We start from the raw sequence: 23,037 nt of genomic DNA on the forward strand, positions 1-23,037 counted from the left end.
CGTATTTGGATATTGTGCATTGTTGCATTGTTATGTGTTTCATGGGGACTTGGATCAGTACTACCCGTTCGTTTCATTGCTCTGCTACAGTCACGGATCATGTCGAAGGTCAGGTCCAGCTTGTGAAATGCTTCTTTCTTTAACCGTCTGCATGTTTCCAGGCTGCAGCCCATCTGAGAGGCTCATATCCAGGATGGGAGGGCAGACGCGCTCCAAGACCCCCAACGCAGACATGGAGAGGAGTGTGTACGGGGCGGACAGCACCAGCACCCCCACCTACCTCAACAAGGCAACACCTGCTTAATGATCTTTGCAGAACGTTGTCACGTTTTCGCGGGTCATCAGTCAGAGACGATTAAAAAAAAGGACGTTTTCGCTTTCTCTCCGTCTCTGCAGCCAGTGATGTTGCGGGACCCACATCTGGGGGCGGAGCCTGGTGATGGGGAGAACCAGAGGCGAATCGGACGCAGCCTGAGCGGCACGATGGTGACCTCCCGCCGCAGCCGCCTCACTGCAACCCGCAGCTTTGTGAGTAGGCTTCACGGCGCTCTGCTGCCGCCTGGTGGCCTTGTTCTTAACTGCATCTGCCTGATGTCCCGTGGTCACGTTTCACGCATTGCTTGTCCCTGTGCTCTTCTCCCTCCTCACGGTTTGTCTCATTTCTTCCTGTTCTCCTGTTTCCAATCTGTCCCCCCTCGCTCTCTCTGCGTCTCCTCTGTCTCTCTCTAAGGTGAAGCAGGCTGATGTCAGTGCCTCTCCTTGCTTACTTCCTCTCTTCTGAGTCCCTGTTGCTATTCCACCACCATCACTTCCTCCATCCTCATAACCAACACCTCTTCATCACCACTTCCCTTCACCGCTTCACAGGTAAACACCTCTGCTTTGCAGCAAACTACTGTCTGTGTGCATCCGCAGTTAGCTCAGTGGACTTTTGGCAGTGATGCTTTGTGCGCCAAATAAACTGGAAGTAAGAGGCACCAAATCATGTGAGAGGAACCAAAATGGAGCCACTTGTTAAATCTCAAGATTGAATTGGTTTTGTGGCTTTTGGCATACTAGACTACGGAGCACTCTAGGGGACATGGGGAATTGTTTTTTTTTTTTTGCATTACCTTGCAATACTTTTGCGTTCCCTCGCAAAAACTTTTGCATTCCCTCGCAAAGTGCATGTTTCCGAAAATTGCAGGCCTGCCAAGATAGGATTGAAATTTGACCAACTCAGTTCTTAAAAAAATGATACCAAAACGTTTTAATATACCTCTTGTGGGAAAAAAAACTGTGGTTATTTGGCAGATTCATTTACAAAATTACAGGTGTTATGAAGAACATTAAATCCAAAGTTTTTATCCGAGGTATGGCTGATTTATTAGTTGTTGGTCTCTTGTCATTCACACACATTAAACCGTGAGAGCCAACGTGAGTTTTGAAACTGCAAAGGTTTCTCTTAAGCGGAAGATCAAACGTGCATCTACACAGCACAGCGCACAGACAAGTGTGATGCATTCCCAAGTGTCAGAAAGCTATGATGCTTTCAGGAGCATGGGACATTTCAAATTTACAAGGAAAGAGGCATAAAACGGAATAGAACTTAACTCAAACAATAATGTGTTTATCCAGAAACACTGTCGGCTTTCTTACAATACTGAATGTTCTATAATTGTATTTCTGTTATTTTTTGATTATGCACATCTCCTAGCTTTTTCTGAATATTCTAATGTCCCATGCTCCTGAATGCACCATAACTTTCTGACGCTGGTGAATGCATCACACTGGTCTGTGAACGCTGTGCTGTGTAGATGCACGTTTGATCTTCCGCTTAAGACAAAGCTTTGGAGTTTCAAAACTCATGTCGGCTTTCACGGTTTATTGTTGTGTGTGAATGACAAGAGACCACAACTAATAAATCAGCCGTACCTCGAGGGAACGCAAAAACCTTTGTGAGGGAACGCAAAAGTTTTTGCGAGGTAACGCAAAAAATTCCCCATGTCCCCTAGAGGGCTCCGTACTAGACTAATCTGGCACTAAAGTAGTAAAGTTTTAATCCGCACACTGCTTTATCATGGGACTATTCTCTAATTTCCCTTAAATGTTAGGGGCAAAAGACTGTATTTGGCTTTTGGATAATCTGAGAAGTTTAAATTTTTTTCTTGCTGCTTTAATGAATGTTTCTTTTCTGCTAAAAAAAGGGATGACAAAATATATAAACACACCATTTTGTAAACCTAATAATTTTCAAGCATTTATATAAATTAGAACATTGTTTAAATGTCAACTAATTTCAGTTATTCAACTCAATAAGTGAAATCCTTATATCATATAACTTTATTATACACTCAGGGATAGATTAGAAGTGTTTATTTCCGATCGTCTTGATGCTTTTTACAGCTTTCAGCTGAGAACCCGAAATATTATAGTGCAAGACCAAAGGAAAAAAGCATTTTTAAAGACAAAAATATTGATTTATGGTCCATACAATCATGGGGAAGACTGCTGATTGGACAGTCGTCCAGTGGACAGTCACTGACATCCTCTACAATCAGGGTAAACCACAATAAGCCATTGCTAAAGTAGCTGACTGTTCACAGAGTGCTTTGCCCCAACTTATTGTTGAAAAAAATTAAGTGGAAGGAAAAACTGTGGTGGAATAAATTGCTTGAGCAACAGGAATAACTGCAACCTTGCGAGGATTGTAAGTGTTAGAGAAAGATTCAAAAAGGTATGGACTGTCTGGAGTGGTTGATTTAGGAACCACCATACACAGATGCATCTAAGACATGGGATACACACAACTGCTGCATTTATTGCATTAAGCCACTCTTAAACAAGAGAAAACGTTACCTGAGCTATAGAGTAAAAAGGACCAGCCTGTCAGTCAGTGATATAAATGCTCTGCTTCATTTAGAAAACAAGTTTTCAGAGTCTGAGGAATGTGTTGGCATTGGTCCTCGGTGCCCTAACGAATCCGGGAAATTTTATAGCACTTCATGATTCCCTTCGTTGACAAGCTTTATGGAGATGCTGATTTCATTCCCCAGCAAGACTTGGCACCTGCACACTTTGCCCGAGGTACCAATACCTGCTTTAATGGACAAGGTATCACTGTGTTTAACTGGCCAAGAAAGTGGTGTGACCTGAAACCCAATGAGAATTTATGGAGTAAGATGAAAGGAGACCAGAGCCAACAATACTGACGGCCGCTATTAAGGCGACCTTCATAGGTGGCCTCTGTGAAAGAAAGTCACCTTTGGTGCATAAAAGCTCACGTTTGGCAAGGGTTTACTGGATCAAACAGATGCTTTTTATACAGAGTGATCAATGAGGATTACGTTGGTTTCATCTTCCAAGGCATTTTAACATGGAGTCTAGAAATATGCTGGTGAAGGTTCTCAGTCATCCAGGTCATGGTCATTCCAAAAAAAGTAAAAAACAAAGCAACTGGACTTGTTTTCCGTAGTTAAAGACGTTTCGCTTCCTCTCCAGGAAGCTTTCTCAATGCGGTACCGCGCACGTGACGTCACCGTCTCAAGAGCAACGCCCCTTTTGCCGCTTAGGTAGGGCATACAGGAGAGAACGCATACAGGAGAGAACGCACGGATAACAGATATGACCGACTTTACAGCCGTTAAACTTTCCCAAGACGGTGTCCCAGGCGCACGGTTTACTGGTCGCACTGTCAAAGAACACACCAATCTTCAGCTCAAACGATGGCTTGAGGTTCGAGGGCTAAAAAGACTGGAAAACTGGCCGAGTTGATGAACGGTAAGCTTTGTTTTTTTTTTCCTGCGCGGCGATCATGGCAGCGTCGGCCGTTTTTTTTTTTGTTGTTGTTGTTGTTTGCAATCACCGTCCAGGAATGGGTATATGTTTAATGTTTGTCTCATTTGAAATGTTTTTGAGTAAGCCTGGTAGCAGGCTATCATGTTAGCGCCTGCTACCATGATAGCCTATATGCTATCATGGTAGCAGGCGCTACTTTATTAACATGTCGGCCACCAAAATACTCTTACCTTGACTTGATGTCGCTGGAATTGGGTCAGGATGTTCTTCAGTTGGGCCCTTTCCTCCGACAAAATGCTTGCTACATACGTACTTGAATTTGGTAACTTTTTCCGGGTTGAACTGTTGTGTAGGCCGACCGCCCCGGTCCCAGCGCACACATTTCTCCTTGGCAGTCTTGAAGAAAACATCCTTCATATGCGGCCGATCAGCGTAACTCGAGTCGCTGTTGCACGTTCAATAGCAACAATGTTTAAAAACCATGGTCTTAGATTTGGAAAAAGCAGTCGTTTACCGAGTAAAACCTAGGCTAACGCACGTCTCTTACAGCGAAACAACGGCGGCTTTTCCGGAGTTTGCCCCACTGCGTACCACGTGATGTGACGTCATCGTGACGTTGTGTTTCTAAAAATAGCTCGCGCGCGGTACCGCATTCAAAAAGTCTGGAGTAATCCAGGGTACCAAGCTTTATACTACTGCCTAACGATGTTTTGAACACCCATATATGGTGTAGTGTTAGCTAGTAGCAATAGCCAGGCCAACAATAACCCTAACGACTCCTCGTTACAGAGGAGTGGACCAGTTTTGCTTCAATCTGCTGGCTTAATGTCTTTAACGACCACCCATTACTAAGGGGTGGACCTGTTTCAGTTGTATTTGCATGTTATCTAAGCCATTACAAGGCCTTTGTTTGGCAGTAGTACAAAGCTTGGTACTCATCATTACTCCAGACTTTTTGAATTGAGAAAGCTTCCTGGAGAGGAAGCGAAACGTCTTCAACTACGAAAAACAAGTCCAGTTGCTTTGTTTTGTTAGGACTTTTACTTTTTTTTTTGAAAGAATCTAGAAATACAGAACCGCTACATGAAAAAAAAACACCCACGTTGTTAGGAGAACAGCATTTCCCTGCTTTAAATGCAGTTATATCCCTGATGGTCTTACGTGTGGTTATTCCTCTCCCTTCCTGTCCAGGAGCTGTCGGGTAGCGCTGGAAGTTTCTGGCTGTGTCTGACGGGGGTCAAGCTGTCCACGGACCAGAGCCCCGCTCTGCTTCACTGATATCCCGCCCCCCGCCTTCCTCTGTTACCCTCCCACGGGTCAGCGGTGCTGTGGTCCCGGGCGGGGTCACTTCGAATGACAAAGGTTCGGCTCAGGACCATCTTCCCAACAGCCGTCCTGCTCCAGCACCTTCTCTTTGAAAACGTTATACACAAACACAAATGCACGCACACGTCGAGCCTCCCTCTGCGCCTGAAGCACCCCGCTTTAGCCCCTACTTGCCTTCCCTCCCTACTTATTCTACCTATGCAGTCACTCTGACCCCTTAAACTATAACCCCCCCCCCCTTTCTTTCCCGGGACTATTTCTCGTCTCCCTGTGGGTTTTTTAGGAGGACCACCTTTGCAGGCGGCCTGCTCCAACTGGGACCGCAGCTTTCTGCAAGCTTGTCCTCCACCCCAACAGGACCTTCAGCTCAATGGGAGACTCTAAACAAGTAGCCACTTCCTCTTTCTTCATGGGCATTTTCCCCTTTGGACGCACATGTAGCTGAACTGACAGCCATATTTTTGCTCTCTTTTTTCTTGCCAGGTTTCCTTGATGTTTTTTTGTTTCCGTTTTTCCTTTTCTGAGACTGAACTCTGACAACTAGACATGTACAGAAAAAACACATGTATGAAACCTGTATGTTAATTAATAAGACCTTATGGAATGTTGATAATTAACGAATATTGATTAACTAAAAGTTGTACTTCCTCATGTCTGCATTTCAAATAGCAGTGGAGTGCACTTCACAAGTGTCTAGCTGGAGTTTCCGTTGCAAAAACCCCAACCCGCTCCCCCCCCCAAAAAACTGCTTGCTGACTTAATGACAGCTCTCCCGCTTCTACTGGGAGATTTAACGAGAAAAGCACTTCCTTTTACTTTGGTCTTTTCTGTCTTTTTCTTCTTTTTTGTTTTGCTTTTCTTTGTTCTGAAAGGGAAGCAGTAGCACCACAACCGGGCCGGCAGGAGGAGGAGAGTCGAGAAAGGAAGAGGAGAGAGAGAGGGAGAGGAATGTAGGTTAGAAAACCCGCCTCTTACAGGCTTTTTAATCAGTGAACTCGGGTTACTCAAGTGCACTTTGCAGGGAAGAAGTGCACTTTTTATCGAAGGCTGTCGGAGTGAGAGAAGTCCTTTTGGTTTTGTTTTACATCAAGGCCTCAGGTGAACTTCAGTGGCACTTAGAAATTCCCACTATTATGATTTCCGACGCTGGTTTCGAGACCCAGATGGGAGCAAAAACGGCACATCTTCAGCCTGATACAGTAACGTGTCTAATATAAATATGCTTTATATGATAAATATGTATTAGAGGTATATTTTCAGCCAGTGAGCTATCTTCAGAGATGTCAACCATTACTCTGTGGTATGAACATATAAATCATTCCCCTAACAAATGAGTAGCATTCTGACATGTGTAGAGTCAACATATTTTATTATATATATATATATATATATATATATATATATATATATATATATATATATATATATATATATATATATATCCTTATAAATTGACTGAGTTTTGCAAGAATTCACTGATATTGACTGATTGTTGTAACAAAAACCAAAGGTTGGCTCCTAGCTTGTTACTTTTATTGTTCATTTAGATTGTTGTTGTTGTTAGTTTTATCTTTTTGGGTTGTGAATGTGGGAGAATGTAGCCAATTGTAGCGCATGAGTCCGCTATGCAAATCAACCTTCCCTCACGGTCCTGTGTCAGAGACAGTCAAGAGGCAGACACACCCACCCAGCCACCCACAGTGGGCGCTCACGTGGACGAGGACGATGAGGAGGAGAACTTGTGTTTTAATGCTGCTGGTGATCCTTGTTGTTCTGCGTCTACTTGCTACGTTTCAGCTAATGGGATGCAAAAAAAAAATTAAATTAAACAAAATAAAAAAAACGAAGCTATACGAGAAGGCAGAGGAGACGAGAACGAATGAATGTAAAGTGAAAGGTGTGTTTATGAATGACGGGTAGGAGACGGAGGAGAGTGGACAGCTGCTGGAGATGGCTTTTTAAGTGGGTGCGTGTAGACTGAGCGTGTGTCAGTTTTGGGGCTAGTGTTGCTCGGGGAAAGAGGGATCCTGTATTTTTGCAATAAAGTTATTACCAATACACTCCCGCAGGGGGTGTAACCACCGTAATGTGTCATTATTTAAAAAAAAAATTGGGGGGAATGCTGGTGCAGCTTAATGAATAAGAATATCAATAAAAAAGGAATTTTTTTTAATTGATATTCTAGAAAGAAAACAAACGGGTAGTTCTGATGTAAGTCCCCATGAAACACAACAGTGACACTATGCACAATATACAGTGCCTGACCTACCTAACCTAAGCACATTGTGTCATATTTCAGTTAATCAAACAAACAGGTGAGATAGTGATGCTCAAAAGGTTTAAAACTGAGATCATGAAAAATCATTTCAAAGCTTTTTCAATGATAAAGGTGGATTTTATAACTGGGAAAAAAAAACACTCCTTGAAGACCATTTTTGTCAATTCACCTTTAAACTGGAGTATGTTTTTTCCTAGTGGCAGTTTATCCATTTTCCACACACCAAAAGGTCACATGGAAATAATTTTGCCGCCATCTTGTAGTCGGTGTTATGCCGTATTATACTTAATTTAACAAATTCCCATACAAAATACCTAAATTTAAACTATTTGTATGTGCTCTATTAAAATGAACAATCTGGACTTCTGTTGCATTCGAGTTGCTTCAGATGTTCTCCCACATCTTAGTTTTCAATTACTTCATTGTGCCATGGTATATAAATACATTTCCCTGATTGCTACCTTTGTACAATGCTCTGACCCATTGTAGCATTCTGAAAACTAAGGCTTTAAGAAATGTGGAGTTGTTGGGAAAAAGGTAGAGATGGAATATATTCCAGGTTAATAAGATTCAATAATAGTAAAAATTAATGGTGTCAACTCAGGAAGACTGAATGATAAAAAATGTATCAGAAGGTTCTTTGAAAAGTATGTATTTAAGGGTTTGTACACTTATGCAACCATGTTATTGCACATTTTTATTACAAAGTTTTTCCTCCAAAACATTTGTAACAATCAATATTTTATGCAATTGTTTTCAAAGTTCTGATATCAGAAAATATCACTTAGGTTTTATACTAATCAATATCTCAATTTAATCACTACAACCTTTTTTATTATTCGAAGATAATGATTTGCATCAAAATCAATATAAAATTACCCATTTGCCCAAATTGTCAGACATTCAGCTTCCCTGCATTCAGCCATGCTAACAGGTTAAGTACAGTCAGAAAAACATATACAATCCTCTTTATTGACGGGACAAACATAAAAACTATGATTTGGGGTAACTTTCCCTAAACAGTCCCACATGCTAAGCTATCGCTACTAGCTAACACTACACCATGATGTGTGAGAGCAATGTAAAAAGGTTAGCTCCTCTATCTCCAACAGTAGTAAACCTCTGAGATGACATAAACTAACGCAATCTGTTTGAATATTAGCTTTACAGACGTAGACCGCCTAATGTCAGGGGCGGGGTCTCACCATCATTTCATTATGGCTTCATAATTACGATTTAATCTTAAGAGTATTTATTCTTGACAGGGCTCTGTCGGTCTGAGCCCCTCTATTTGAGATGTGCTTCTGGTATGAATCAATGCAAAAAACGTAACCAGCTCATGGCTCAGTTGGCTAATAAATAGTGGAACAACAAAACAAAGTTCTGAATACCGTTTCTGCTCATTCACCAATTAGATGTTTTCAGATGCAGCCCAATTGTTATCTTGTCTACTGGTTTGCATACAAGGAAGTGACACTTAAAGATATAGTGAACAATCTTTTTCGGTCTTTGAGTTCTGGGGGGATCATCTTATCTATTGGTTGTCCCACATGCCAATGATTGTGATGTGCTCACCTAACGGCAATGTACGTGCTTGTCCCTTTCTAGTTTCTTGCTGTGCATGCGCACGTCTTGTGCTTATGTATACAGTGGGCTTCGGTTTCAGACATTCATTGTAGCTCCACTGCTCTCAGAGTATGTTTTGAAAATGGCAGAGTCGCAAGAAGAAAACCCTCTTACACTTGTTGCATACTCCACGAGAACCAAGAGTTTTTATCCTGTAGTCGGGGTGGGAAGAACATGAAAAAAGATTGTTTTGGCTCTTTCAATTCATACTGCACAAGACGCTCAGCTGCAGAAGTTAACCCAACGTCACTGAAGATCGGGGGGAGGGGCCATGGAGAGCTGAAAGTTGCTCATGGTGTACTCTGGCACTATTTGGAAAAACGAACACCATTTGGATGATTTATAGAGTAAACGCTGAATTGGCATGTTCGACCACTTAAACTACCAGAGTTGACATTTCCGCCTCTCCAACTTAAACACGGCCATCTAAAAGCTATCTAATCACAGAGCAGTAGTCAGACACCCCTTGAGAAAAACGTTCTGCTCAGACATTGTTGAGACAAAGCAGGGAGACCCTCGAAGACAAGGCTGAGAGATCAAAATCACATAGTTCGCTGCTAGAGCGAGAAAAAATCTCTCTGTTTTCTTGGAGTATGTAGTGGCCTTTACAAGTTTATGAGATGCAGAGGAAGACCACAGAAGAAAGAAATAAGACCAAAGTGTATTTGGGAGAGTATTTCTCACAATCCCCCTGAGAAGTGGAAGAGCAGGTAAGATGGTATTTCATGTGCGTGATTATTAAAAAAGTGAAAAAAAAATGTCTACTATAGCTTTCAATTACATATTTATCTTAATCAGGGATGAATTTATTCGTATTGGTTGTCCCCTAAAAAAAAGTTACATTAAAGGCATACTATGCAACATTTTTCAGTTAATTAATATGTTCCATACCGTTTTGGATGATTAAATGAGTCATTTCAGGTCGAACAAAGGTTTTCTCGGCCGCCCTGGTGGTCTGTGGGGGAAATACCGCACTTGCAACTGCAGGAGCCCTCGGCCCGCACCCACAGGCTCAGAATCTCGTGCAACACCGCGAGAGTCGGTCTTGCTTTACGGCGAGAACTGCTACACGCCCCCAGTGAAAGGCGTGCTCGTTGCTAGCGCAGTGGCAATATTTGTGCAGTTATCATGGCGGAACCAGCGAGAAAACAGCGAAAGCCCATGTCGGAGCAGGCAAGAAAGAGGAAAAGGTCTCTGGACAGAGAGAAGAGTCCTACACGGGTGAACATCGGGCCAGCTTTTTCAGAATGGCGAGAACTAAAAGAAAAAGAAGGCTGCAAGGCTGACGCGGACCTCGCGTTTCTGCTAATGCGATTGTAATTAACATTGTAGGGTTTCCCTCACGCTACCGCCTGGCCAACATTCAAAAAAAAAAAACTAACTCCATATGCGCGCAAAGCTTGTCTGCTAAGCTCAAAACAACCGCGCCTGGCTTGACGGAGAAACCAGAACAGCTGAGCGTCTTTATGACAGTGCACTTGTACTTTCGCCCTCTGGGGGGAGCCTCGCTGGAAAATCAACCCCGGTTGCATAGTATACCTTTAAACTTTCCATGCTGTTACTTATTTTATTTGCACTTAAGCAGAAATAATGTGCCTTCAAAAATGTTGCTGCAGTGTCGAAGATGGTAGAGTATTTTTGCGTAGAATCAGAGTTTTGAAATTTTAGCACTGGGAGACAAATTCAAATAGGTTTATCCAACATTTTATTTTTAAACATTAAAAAAAATTTTATCCAATAAAGTTTTTTGCATATTTCAAGCGGAGCTCTATAGCGAAATCAGTAAAGCTCCACTTGTGAAAATAAATCTCTTGGGCTTTCTTTGGTATTAAGAAAGACAGGACATGTTAAAAAAAAAGAGAAGAAAAAAAAAGGTTTGTGCAACTTCATTATATTGTTGGAGAGTCAACAGAAAACCTTCAAAACAGGCCACTCAGGTATAAGGAAACCATGGCAACTCCACACAGAAAGAAGATTTTAGAGAAATCTTTGCTGCAATGTGACAGAGCAGAACTTGATCCCGTTATTTCTTATCCTATGCTGTGACAAATGATGGCACCTGCTAACAGTCCGAGGTCACATTTTCAGCGCAACTCGGAACGGTTGGATCTGCAGGCAAGCAGGTATTAAAGATAGTTTTAATGGAAAAGTGACCCGACCTGAGTTGGTACTAGTGGCAAGACGGTACTTAACTTACCTGTTGCTTTTCAAATAGCTGGTGGTCTTTTCCTAAAACTACTTCCAGGGTACTTGCTGGGTACTTATTTGTTACTTTGAGTGAATTTCTTTATTCTCAAAAACTCAAGCAAGATAGTTTCCAGGGACTTACGGTGTACTCTTTCGTATTTTCTAATAAACTCTAAATACTGCACTTGCAGAGGAAGGTCTGTATTTTCAGGTTAACTGTAATTTGCTTTGAAAAGGATATTAAGTCACAAGCGAAACAATCCTAAGTACCTTTTACGTTTTAGGGAAGTACCAGAAATGACTGTATAAGTTTTAGAAAGTAGTCCATAAGCTGTAGAAAAGTAGCAGTACAAGCTCTGGGAACATATGAGTTGTATTTTGTTGATATATTGTATAAATGACAATAGTTTTAAGTTGCAAAAATTACAGTTTTTAAAGCCTAAAGATTGATACACTCTCACATTACTTAAACCTAAAGGTATTTAATATCAGAAGGATTGAGACAATCACATCAGTAATCATTTAAGACTTCTGTTTAAACAGCTCAGATCAAATGGAAGAAGAATGTTGGTTTGACTTTATAAAGAAAAAAAATGCTATTATTTAAGGTTGGAGCTCTTGTCTTCCTCTCTTCAATTGAATGTGTCAAAATGTCTCAATAAAATAAGAAATACACGTGTAAGGAACATTTGGAGTCAAGTGCTTTTACTAACTGTACCCCACACTTGAAGGTTTGGACCCATGACATTAAGGGTCTAGCTGGGATAACTCAGAGCTGTTGAATCTTTTCCCATTCTTTATTTATTTAGATTTTTCTTCTCAGTGATCAGTTTTTTTAGACAACAGGTAAAAACCTTACAAAAATATTACAGTAAGTACATGTCCAATGTTTCCAACACACATTCCTTAACAGCATAAACAATAATTAAGCCAATCTAATTCCCATGTCCATTAGCAGAGCTTTACTAAAATTACTTGCACTTTTATGCACCACTTAATCTAAAATCCCACTTGCCCATTCACCATCATACTATGTACTATGCTCAAATATATAACCATAACATAAACACACACATCCCAAAGCTTATTATTTACATGAATGTTGAACTGTAGCCACCTTCAAAGACGAGGCGCACAAACCAAAGCACACAAGCAGGACTCCTCACACGGCAACCATCCCATATTAAGCTCTGCAGTAGCAGAAATCTTAAATAACAGTCCCATTTCTTACCGGCTGCCTCTTCAGAGTTTGTCTGTGGGTCCTCAGTTCTCTGCAGTTAGTTTGCAACGCGAGTCTCTCGCACACACTCACAAATCACCGCAGCTGCTCTACTAGGTGTCATAATGCCCTAATCGTTGTCTGTCAGGCAAAGTGCTGGCAGGTCAGCGCAACATTTGGTTCACAGATAAAATTGTTTGACGATTTGGATTTTAATTTTTTAAATTTCCCATGCCACAAAAAATGCAGTGTTTTTTATACATCTGTAGATTGGTAGAATATCTGATTAGCAGACATATAAATAAATAAGATAATAAAAGGATTTAAAGTTAGTTCAAAAATGTTGCAATTCGCAACATTTCTTATTTACCACTAGATGTCAGTGGTGACATGCTGGCATGTGCGTGCAGCCGCCGTAAATCTTCCCCTGCTTTCCAAACAGCCAAGCAACACACAGTGAGTCTGTTCTGAAAGGTATGCAAAGAGAAACAAAGAGACACTTTCCACAAGCCCAGACAGCCTTTTGTTGTCACAGTTTGTCATCTAAGTTGAGGAGACAATCAAAAGTTTGTAGAGCTTTTGTTAAGGAAGCAGAAGACAGACATCCCTGCAGAGCAGAGCAAAGAAATGGTGATGGATCAATAGCCATTAACTTTCACACACACACACTTCTCTCTCTGGAACACGAAGAGTGCATTTGATGCTTGTTGTAGGTGTGAGTGTGAGTGTTTCTTCAGTCCAGGTAGCCTGAGATAGCTTTTCTGATGCTCAGTTCACTCCTTAATTGCTCCTATGGTGGAGCAGCTGCAATAACATAGCTGTTTTTAAAATGCATGGGGTACACTGTCTTGTGCATGCTTGCGACAATGACATCACTTCAGCAGATTGCAGGAGATTCCTGCAGACCGACTGAGAGCTTTCAAGAGGAGGGCAATAGAAAAAGATGATGGAGATTCACAGTGTGGGCGCAACATTCACTCCACTGATTGATGAACGTAGTGTTTTAGAAGTGAAGGGAGCAGAAGATGGAAACACTACAAGTGTGAAAATGATCATGTGTCTAATAAAAATCGCAAAAATAAGAATTGTTTCCTGTCTTATTAAATGGTAGTTGCTAGGAGAAATGGGTCTTTTCTGAAAAATGTCCTTGGGCCACATAGAGCCATTTAAATGACCCTTTGTAGGACTTTTATCTGGGCTCAATAGAACGGTACCGACTTCCCATGTACAATCACGTAATCGTCAACAGCACTTTTAGACAGAAGCATTTTTCTAAAGAAAGAGCAGATTGTAGATGAAAAAACAGCTTTTAAGCAAAAACACGCACAAAAACTAAATGCTTTGACCTTTGCCCACAATCAGAATTCTAACTGTGCAAATGGACCCGAATACAGAAAATTGGTGTAATGAAAAGAATTTGTGAAATAAAAATTATTCCACCCTAACTCATAAGCCTAACCCTGAACATTAGCACAAATTATAGGTGACGATAAAACTTGTAAATTGCATATAGTTATTGCATAGAGAGTGATATATCTCAAATAATATTTCTGTTAATTTTAGTACTATTTAACGTTATGGCCTGTCGTCCATTGTGCATTATGTTATACTGTTTTCCTGTTAATCCTGTTTCTGAGCTTGTCCTTTAGGACTTTGTGTGGTATTGAGTCATTGTTATGTTGTATTGTCTTCTGTTTCTGTACTTTTCAGTTTTCTGTGTAAATTCTGTTCCCTCTCCAGAACCCGGTCATTTAACTCCCGCCTGTGTCTTGTCTAAGTAATCCCCCTCCCCAGTGTACATTTCACTGGGTTTCACTCATTTACTGTTATATCCTCCCATGATCTGTTGTCTGTGATCAATTTTGTCTCGGTGTGTTTATGTCTTCTATTGGGTTACTAATTTTTTGTAAGTTTTGAGTTTGGTAAACAATTAGTTTTACTTGTTTTTTTTGCATTTGGATCTTCTAAAAATACTAAATTTTGACGATCAAACAAAGTGATACCTCAGTCATTAAAGCAGATTTCATGCTGTCAGTGAGACTCTCGAGCAGAAAACAATAACAGACCAAGGTTTTCTTCCCAGATTTATTGAAAACAGTGCACAGTCTAATTGTTCTTCATGTTTTGACAGGGTTCCAGAAAGGCACTAGGATGAGAGATAAGTTGTTATTGATGATAAAAGTTTCAATATATTTGTACAATGTATAGGAGGAAAGGTTATTGGTCAGGGAAATGAGGAGAGTATTTCCACAGAAGCGGAGATCTGAGCTTGGTGAATGGTGGCGGTGATTCCTTCACTGAACCTTTTTTCATGTGATGGTGAGATGAAGATGTTGGAGGGTGAACAGGCAGGGGACTAAGATGCATAATGGGTGTAGAAATCTGAGCAGTGAGTTGCAGGAGGGCTGCGAAAGAAGCTTGAAGAGATTCAAGGACGACCTCTTCGAAGGATTTTTTTCAGAAACACTTCGATGTAAAAGAAGCAACGGATTCCAGGAACTGAGCATCTTCGTGGAAAAAGTTTCTGCCATGGAGAAAATAACATGAAGTAAGTCTAGGGACTCAGAAGAAGCAAAGCACAGAGATAAAGAGTCTGATCTGGCCAATCTGGCATCTTCCTCAGTGAAAATACTCCCCTTGAAGCTTCAGCTGTGCTGACTTCACCTCCTGGTCAGACCCTCAAAGGATAAAAGAAGTCAGAGACGCCAAGCAACCTGCACACAGCTCTGTTGAAATGACGTGTATTGGTACCATGGGCAGCGTGGGTGGATGCCAAGTCCTACTAGAAAATTAACTTAACATCTTGATAAAGTTTGTGAGCAGAGAGAAGCATGAAGCGCTCTTAAACTCCTTGGTAGACACCTGCTCTGACTTCAGACTTGGTAAAAAAACAAAGAACCAACACCAGCAGGTCATCTGGCTCTGTGAAAACTTTACAATGAACCTCAAGCTCTGTGTTTGAAGTAACAATATTGTATACCCATTCTGTGCTATGTTATTTGAAATAACTGGTACAAATAGGGATGACAAGAAAACTTATTTGGAATGAAGTGTAAAACCAAGGTTTAAGATAATACTACAAAACAATGAGATTTTACCATCTATGTGACCATTTATCTCCAAAGTTGATGAAGTTCCAGGTTGCTACTTTGTGTTGGTTTCTTTGTTTTTTGGAGGGGGGAGTGGTGTTTCTTTTTGTTTCTTTATTCTAGAACGAAATCTTGCGTTTATACTTTTGACAAAACCAAAAGAGAGAATATAACAAAACAAAAAAGTTCTAAAGAGTTTGATTATACTTTTTTCCAGTTTTTAAAATTTTCTTCCTCTGAATTGAGGACTCAAACCTGAAAAAGTTTTAAAACCATTAAATTCACCCAATATGTATGTTTTTGGAGTGAGGGAGGAAACTGCAGGAGCTGGTGAAAAGTTATGTATGCGTGTGAAGAACATCCAAACTGAACCTACAACCTTTATATTATGAGGTAGGAGTCTCACACAATGAAACACACAAGGCTGCAAAAGCTTTCTGTCTGTACTTAATATTTTCTATGGGAAAAAGAAAGTTGTTAATGTCTTACAATGGCAGCATTGAATGGAAGTGGGTCCAAGATAGCTGCTCTGATGATTCACTTTCAAGGCACAAAGTTTTTTTTTTTTTTTAAGATTTAGGTCCTTGGAGAGAAAACAACCTAAATTCAAAGAAATTTCAATGTCAAATACTCTTCCTTCACTTGCAAACACTGCATCTAAAGAAACTGAATAAAGGAATCTGAACATAACTGATATTATTATGGCTAATGACCCGCTACACACTAAAATTAAAACACAAAAAGAAAAGCTAACCGAAAAGAAACCCGTCTTATTTCAACAATGGATGAAATTACATTTAAGTTTTGTAGGACACAGCTTGACTTCTCACATTGTTTCTACATAGTATCACATTATTTCATAATGGAGGAACTCAAATCCAGTTTGGGGAAAGACCAGCATCAATATGCTTGAACATAAACCAAGAACTATTCAGACGAGCAATCCAAGGACAGTCAAATCCTGAGTGCAAAAATCACCTAGAACGTCAGCAGGGGAGGTAGCAGTGGGGTTAAAGGAAGCTTTAGTTAAGCAAGTCTCTGAATCAACAAGCATATTTTCTTTAGCTTATCAGTTATAACAACTTTGAGTTTTAACATCAGCTGTCAAAATATTTCCCCAAGACCGAAAACTATTCACTGCTTATTCTTCTACCATTCCGCCTTAAGTCAGAGGAGCACCAAAGTCAAACTTGTCAACAAATCTGATATTTCATAGCAGTCCATCTAGAAATAATCCAAACTAGACACAAGCAATCAGAACCAGCACTGACTCTTGTGTCTAAGGCCAAGCTGCTTGGTGCTTATACGCTGATAGAACTGTGCAGGTTGTGTCACAAACCACCATCTTTCCTGCAGTCAGTTTAAATTTCTGTTAAACTTCTTGTTTCTCATGTTAAGGAGATGTGACCCAACTCCTAATGCAAGATTTTTTTTATCTCTTGGAGTTGTAATGATGGACAAACAAAATACAGTTTGAACTCCTCCAAAGGTTAAAAGAACAACTGCTTTATCCCAGATCAGTCCAGCAACGTCATTCCAAAAATAAAATAAAAACTCCCTTCAGAAAAAGCATGATCCTCCAAAATCTTCTTATAACCGTGAAAATCTTAATCAAAGCAAGTTTGTAATAAAGGAAAAACGGCAAACCACATCATGTGTGGTCCACTGACACCCTAAAGATAGGAAAACAATGTTTGTTTTCATAGCTGCATTACAGTTCGATGTCTTTTTAACAGACACGACCTGCACCGTGTAATTGACTACATGCTATGAGAATCTGAGCAACTTCAAATACAGCTTTGCACACCACTCTGCAGCTCCTCCAGATATACCATGGAAGGCCATGATGCATGATGGATATTGTTTCATGACCTAAATATGCTTTATGTTTGACCATGATGACCTAATACATTGCTCAAAAAAACAAAGGAGCTCTTTGAATGCACATCAGATCTCAACGGGGAGAAAAATTCCTGTTGGATATCCATACTGATATCAAATGGGTTATGTGTAAGGAATAAAAGGATGCCACATCATTTGATGGAAATTAAAATGATTCCGACACAAAGGGCTTCACCCAAGTTACGGAGAAGGTAAAACAGAAAAACTGATTTAGCAGGCAAGTGCAATTTTTTAAAATGTCATTGCAGCGACTCAAAATGGTCCTCAGAAGTTTGTATGGCCCCCTCATGTTTATATGTCTGACAATGCCAACGCATGCTCCTTATGAGATGACTCATGGTGTCCAGGAGTATCACCTCCCAGATCCTTACCAAGGCATCACTGAGCTTCTGGCTGGCCCTATACATGATGTCCCAGAGATGTTCTTTTGGTTTGAGTCAGGGTAGCAAGGAGGACAGTCATCCATCCATCCATCCATCCATTTTCTTACTCGCTTTATCCCTCATGGGGTCACGAGGGGTGCTGGTGCCTATCTCCAGGAGTTCAATGGGTGAGAGGCGGGGTACACCCTGGACAGGTCGCCAGTCTGTCGCAGGGAGGACAGTCAATGGCATTAATTCCTTCATTCTCCAAGAACTCCCTGAATACTCTTGTTCTACTCTATTCAGGCTGGGCTGGGCATTATCATGCAGTAGGAGGAACCCAGGACCCACTGCACCCAGGAAGGGTCTAACGATCTAACATCCCTCCATGAATATCCCTCCCCAGACCAACACTGACAACGCCACCAATCATATTTATGCGACACAGCGAACTTTCAACAGAAGAGTCTAGCTGGCAGAGCACACAGGAACTGGTGGAGGCAGAGCACATCACATATGACCGGATGAGTTAAGAAGATAAGAGACATTCTGGCAGTGAGTGGATGACTGACGCAGGTATATGTAGGCAGGTGAACAGGTGACCAGAGTTGACAGTAATTACTGGCAGCAGGTGGAGTTGATATGGGCTAATTTACTGGTGGCTGAGCTGATTGGACAGTGGCTGGTGGCTTTGAGGTGAAGGCAGATAAAGAAAAGTCCAGAAAAGTCTAAAATAAAAAAAAAAAAAAAAAAAACTAAATCATGACACCATGTGTCCAACGGGCTGCTGAGGAACAGGGCAGTGATGTGCTGGATGCTCTGATGCTGAAAGATATGTAAAGATTCAGCCCTAACTGCAGCATGTAGCATTATCTGAATCTACCCAATAAAGTTGTGTCATTAATTTTATATTATAAAAGACTAAAGACTTCAAACTTGAAAAGGAATACTTGCAATAGTTAATGTATATACAGTATGTTATAAGAGTGTTGAGTACTTTCAGTGGCAAGATCTACTGTTTATTGTACATTCATTTGACCTCCAAATGGCTCAGTGAGCTCAGCAGATAGAAAATAACAATAAAATAACAAAGCTTGTGTATCAAAAGTCTCACTATAACATAAACTCTATAGGTTTTTGTCTCTCTGGTGCATTTTTGGTTAAAAGAAGTCTGTACTTTATTCATTAAGTCCTTCAGTAGGTAGAGTAGCCAGAAATTTTACTCAAGCAAGAGTAAAATTGAGTAATCTTATGACTCAAGAAAAAGTAAAAACGTACAGTGCAGTAAAACTACTCCTGAAAGTACATTTTATTCAAAACGTTACTCAAGTAAATGTAACTGAGTAAATATAACTAGTTAGTACCCACCTCTGTTAGTATGTAAAGTCTAAGTAGGATTATAAAATGCATCAGACTGCAGGCGGCAAAGGGAAGAATAAAACCAACCCTCTGGAGGTTCAATTATATCTTATTGATCCTCTGACGGGTCTCTATAGTGCTCTTTTGATCAGAAGAGATTGTGCAGACGGATGACTTCCCTTATATTTTAAAATCCCTCTTTGGTAAATGTATTACGTCATCATGTCAATACCAGTCTGTGCTCAATATCAGATGAATCTGAGGCTCAAAGCAGAACCTAATTAAATTACTTAGAAAAATAATCCCCAATGGTGTATTGGTCTTTCTTCTTACAAGTTTTTTAAATGGGATTTGTTAAACCTGAAAATAAAAATAAAAAGTAAGAGTTTATCTCACAAGACTACTTTAGGTCTAATTTTATAAACTGTTTACAAAGATTAAAAAGACAACTGAAAAGCCTTGTAAAGACATAAAAAACAAAATGTTACAATCATGTTTTTGCACTGGAGTGGCAGGTGAGCTCCTGTAAAAGCCTTTCCATCTTTGATGCTTTATTCACTTTAAAAAGTAGTTAGTTGAAGATGCTTTAAAAACTCACAGGAAAATTAAGTCATGGAAGGGAATTGCTAAAGAAGCTGAAAACTCTTACTTGGGCTGAGGCTAAATAGGACTTCATAGTTTCTTAGATTCCTCTTTTCAGTTTAAGTAAATTTGCATTTTCCTTGGTTTACCTCATTATAGTTTCATGTTATTGTAGAACTGCTTGATCCAACTTCTTTGTTTTAGATGTGATTGATAAAGCATTTAAATTCCTCAGCATTATTCAAACATTATTCAAAATTGCAAAATTGAGCTGATAATGGAATAGTTTCCTTGCTGTGTCACCAAATGTATTTACTTTTTCAGCCATCTTGGCTGAGTCGGGTTAGATGCCACAGATTAGATTTATCTGGACTTGGATTGGTATGTTTAGCATCATCATTCGGTTGGGAGGTTATACTCTCCCTCAGCGACCTTTGTAGTATCCAATTTGCTGTATTTTAGGATATCCTGTAATCAGCTCTATCTATCGCTTCATCCATTGTGACCAGCTTTCCTGTTGCTTTAAAAGAAACACGTCCCCACATCATTATGCTGTCTACATCAAATGTCATAGTGGAGGTGTTAAAGGTGATTTTAATTCTCAGTTGATTTAAAGTTCAATTAATTTTGGTCTCTTCTGAAGCAGCCCCTTCTCCAACATGATTACCATGATCTCTGAATGGCTTTTGAGGAACTTTAAATGGGTATTCTTTTGTATCTTTTTTAAAATTATGGCTGTCTTCGGTTAACAGACTCTCATACCCGAGTTGTGGAGCTATGCAGCTCCTCCAGAGTTTGAGCCTTTCACCTGCTTCTCTGAAAAATGTTCTCCTTTCTATGTCTGTCAGTCCTTTGACCCCTATCCCTACCTGCTTTTATTCTGTTTTATTTTCCTATATTTTAATCATGTAAAGCACTTTGCATTGTCTCTGTACTGAATTGTGCTATATAAATAAATTTGCCTTGCCTTGCCTTCATTTGTAACTGTTCCAGATTCTTGGTAAACTGGAGAGCCACATTCACCAGAACTTTCTGAGCTGATTGGGCAAAGCGCCACCTAATGGCCGCCTACCAAAAGCTTGGTTCTAGCCAATCACGGTACCAAATGAAAATGTTGGTACTGTGATCCACTGCTTACAAGAAAAATGTTGTAAGCAGTGGATTCTGAAAAAACAGATGTGATAACAGCATACGCATGCGTATATTTTGGTTCGACTGAGGGGTCAGCAGCGCTTGTTTTCATCACAGCTGTATGTTTCGACTTAAACCACAATACTGCAACATGATTGGTCTGAAGGGTTTTTGGTTCGGTGCTGAACGGTTGAGGTGGGAGTGGGAAAAGATGGATTCTTGTGTGCTTGTGAACGCACATGTACCACGGGAATTCAGCTTTGCAGGCAACATTAGATTCTTGGCATTTTCAGATGAAATGAAAAGTGGTCATTGTCTTCTGTTTGTCCCTCAATGTTCTTTCACAATTTACCTCTAAAGCCTTTACAGAGCAGCTGAATTTGTACTGAGGATAAAATATACATGGTAGGACCATTTACTAACGAGGTAACATCTGAAGACAGTTGGCTGCAGCTGAATACGCATGCATGCCACACCTTTCAAATTTATTCCATTAAAAAATGTGAAAGGTCCTAGTCCTTGCACTCTGCACTACTTTCTGTCGGTCTTCATGGAATCCAAATTAAAAACATTGAGCTGTGTAGCTGTAATGTAACAATGTGTGAAAGTAATTACCCTGTAACTACCTCGCGATGTAAGATGTAAATACATTTTTCATCTACCAATAAGAAGATTCACGCTTAGCAGAAGTTTTTTTTTCCTTAACATAGAACTACTCCGTCCTTAAATTTGAATGACGCAGATCTATTTCCCTTTCTGGTCCCATTAGTAATCTGAGCATGCAAATTTGTCTGCTCTAAAACATAAAAATGTCTAATTTTAAATGTTTCCCCTTGCGTTTCCTCTTCTCCATTGTCTCCTATCCTCTCTCTCTCTCTTCCTCATCTTTCCCCCGAGTTGCCTGCTGTTTGAGGTGCGAGATCCTTATGCCCTGTTGTGGGGGGTCGGACCTGCACGTGCTGTGGACTCACGTGCATTGCGGCTGCAGACGGACGATCACGCTCTGTCAGAGACTCGTCGTGGGCTAAAAATAGCATCCAGGCGGGGGAGGAACACGACGACAGAGGAGAGAAATAGAAACTTTGGGGTTATTTTTAACCACCTACTCTGTGTGCCGCATCCTCGTGCGTGTCTCCATCCCTTCGCTCCCTGTAGGACCCTCTCTCTGCAGCTTCTCGTTTCTATTCTCGTCACGGCTCCTCCTCGGTGGCTTTTCAAACTTTATTTAGCGGAGTTAAACCTCGAGCCAACATCGACGAATCCCACCGTTTCTAAACACGTGACTGCATCCGGTGAGACGTGGGCTCACCTCGCCTGAAATCACGCAGAAACTGTAGTTGTGAATGAGTGTCATCCAGGAGCACGTGGCTGCGGTACGCACCTGACAACACTGTTGCCATACCAACCGTGACTTACCAACAAGCTGCACGTGCACAGGTCTCATTCAGCTTCTTTGTCGTTCATTCATCCATTTCGGTCTTCTTCCCCTCGTGCCCTTTTTGTTAAATTATTTTGTTGATATAATGTTCATTGCATCTCAAACCACGGAGCAATAAAAACAGAAATTCATCTCATAAATCCATCTCTGCTTTTTAACTATTTTTGTTATTTTACAACCTATAATTTATATGTTTTTTAAATGTATTTCATGTGATGGATCTGGACAAAATAGTCTAACATGGTGGAGTGAAATGAGAAAAAAATATTAAAAGAAGAATTTAAAAAAGTAAAATACCAAACCCTGAAAATGTGCATGTGTGGATCCAGCCTCTTTGCTATGAAGCCCCTCAAAGGTTCTGCTGCAACAAGTTACCTTCAAAAGCCACATAGTTAATGAAATTAAGTCAACCTTTGTGTAGCTTAAGTGTCACTTGATCTGTCCAGATAAACACACCTTTTCTGAAAAGCTCCAAAGGCAGCAACACCACTAAGCAAGAGGTATCACACCATGATGACCAAGGAGCTTTCCAATCAAATCAGGGATAAAGTTGTTGAGAATTGCAAGTCAGAGTGAGGTTATAAAAAAATGGAAAAACAAATTATTGATGTTCCCGAGTGACATCAAATCAATGGTACCACAACAAACCTGCCAAGAGAGGGCAGTCAACCAAAACTCATAGACCGGGCAAGGAGGGCAATAAGCAGAAGGGCAGCAAGGAGACCAAAGGCAATCCTGAAGGAGTTCAACAGCAGAGACTG

General features: G+C 40.5%; 1 protein-coding gene across 3 annotated transcripts in view; it reads left to right on the forward strand.

The window, feature by feature from the left end:
- Window positions 1-7,185, forward strand: part of LOC105928251 (inactive ubiquitin carboxyl-terminal hydrolase 54) — a 115,969-nt gene extending 108,784 nt beyond the window's left edge. For 2 of the 3 annotated variants that reach the window (XM_012865419.3, XM_036141980.1), the window contains 3 exons: window positions 162-289; window positions 397-528; window positions 4,969-7,185. In XM_012865419.3, coding sequence (XP_012720873.2) covers window positions 162-289; window positions 397-528; window positions 4,969-5,055 — 347 coding nt within the window. In that variant the 3' untranslated portion in view covers window positions 5,056-7,185. Of the gene's footprint in view, window positions 1-161; window positions 290-396; window positions 529-730; window positions 868-4,968 lie in introns of all 3 variants that reach the window. The other variant, XR_001166329.3, reaches the window with a different exon arrangement.
- The last annotated feature ends 15,852 nt before the right edge of the window (window positions 7,186-23,037 follow it).

The sequence above is a fragment of the Fundulus heteroclitus genome, chromosome 10 (assembly GCF_011125445.2).
Source record: "Fundulus heteroclitus isolate FHET01 chromosome 10, MU-UCD_Fhet_4.1, whole genome shotgun sequence".
Classification (NCBI taxonomy): Eukaryota; Metazoa; Chordata; class Actinopteri; order Cyprinodontiformes; family Fundulidae; genus Fundulus; species Fundulus heteroclitus.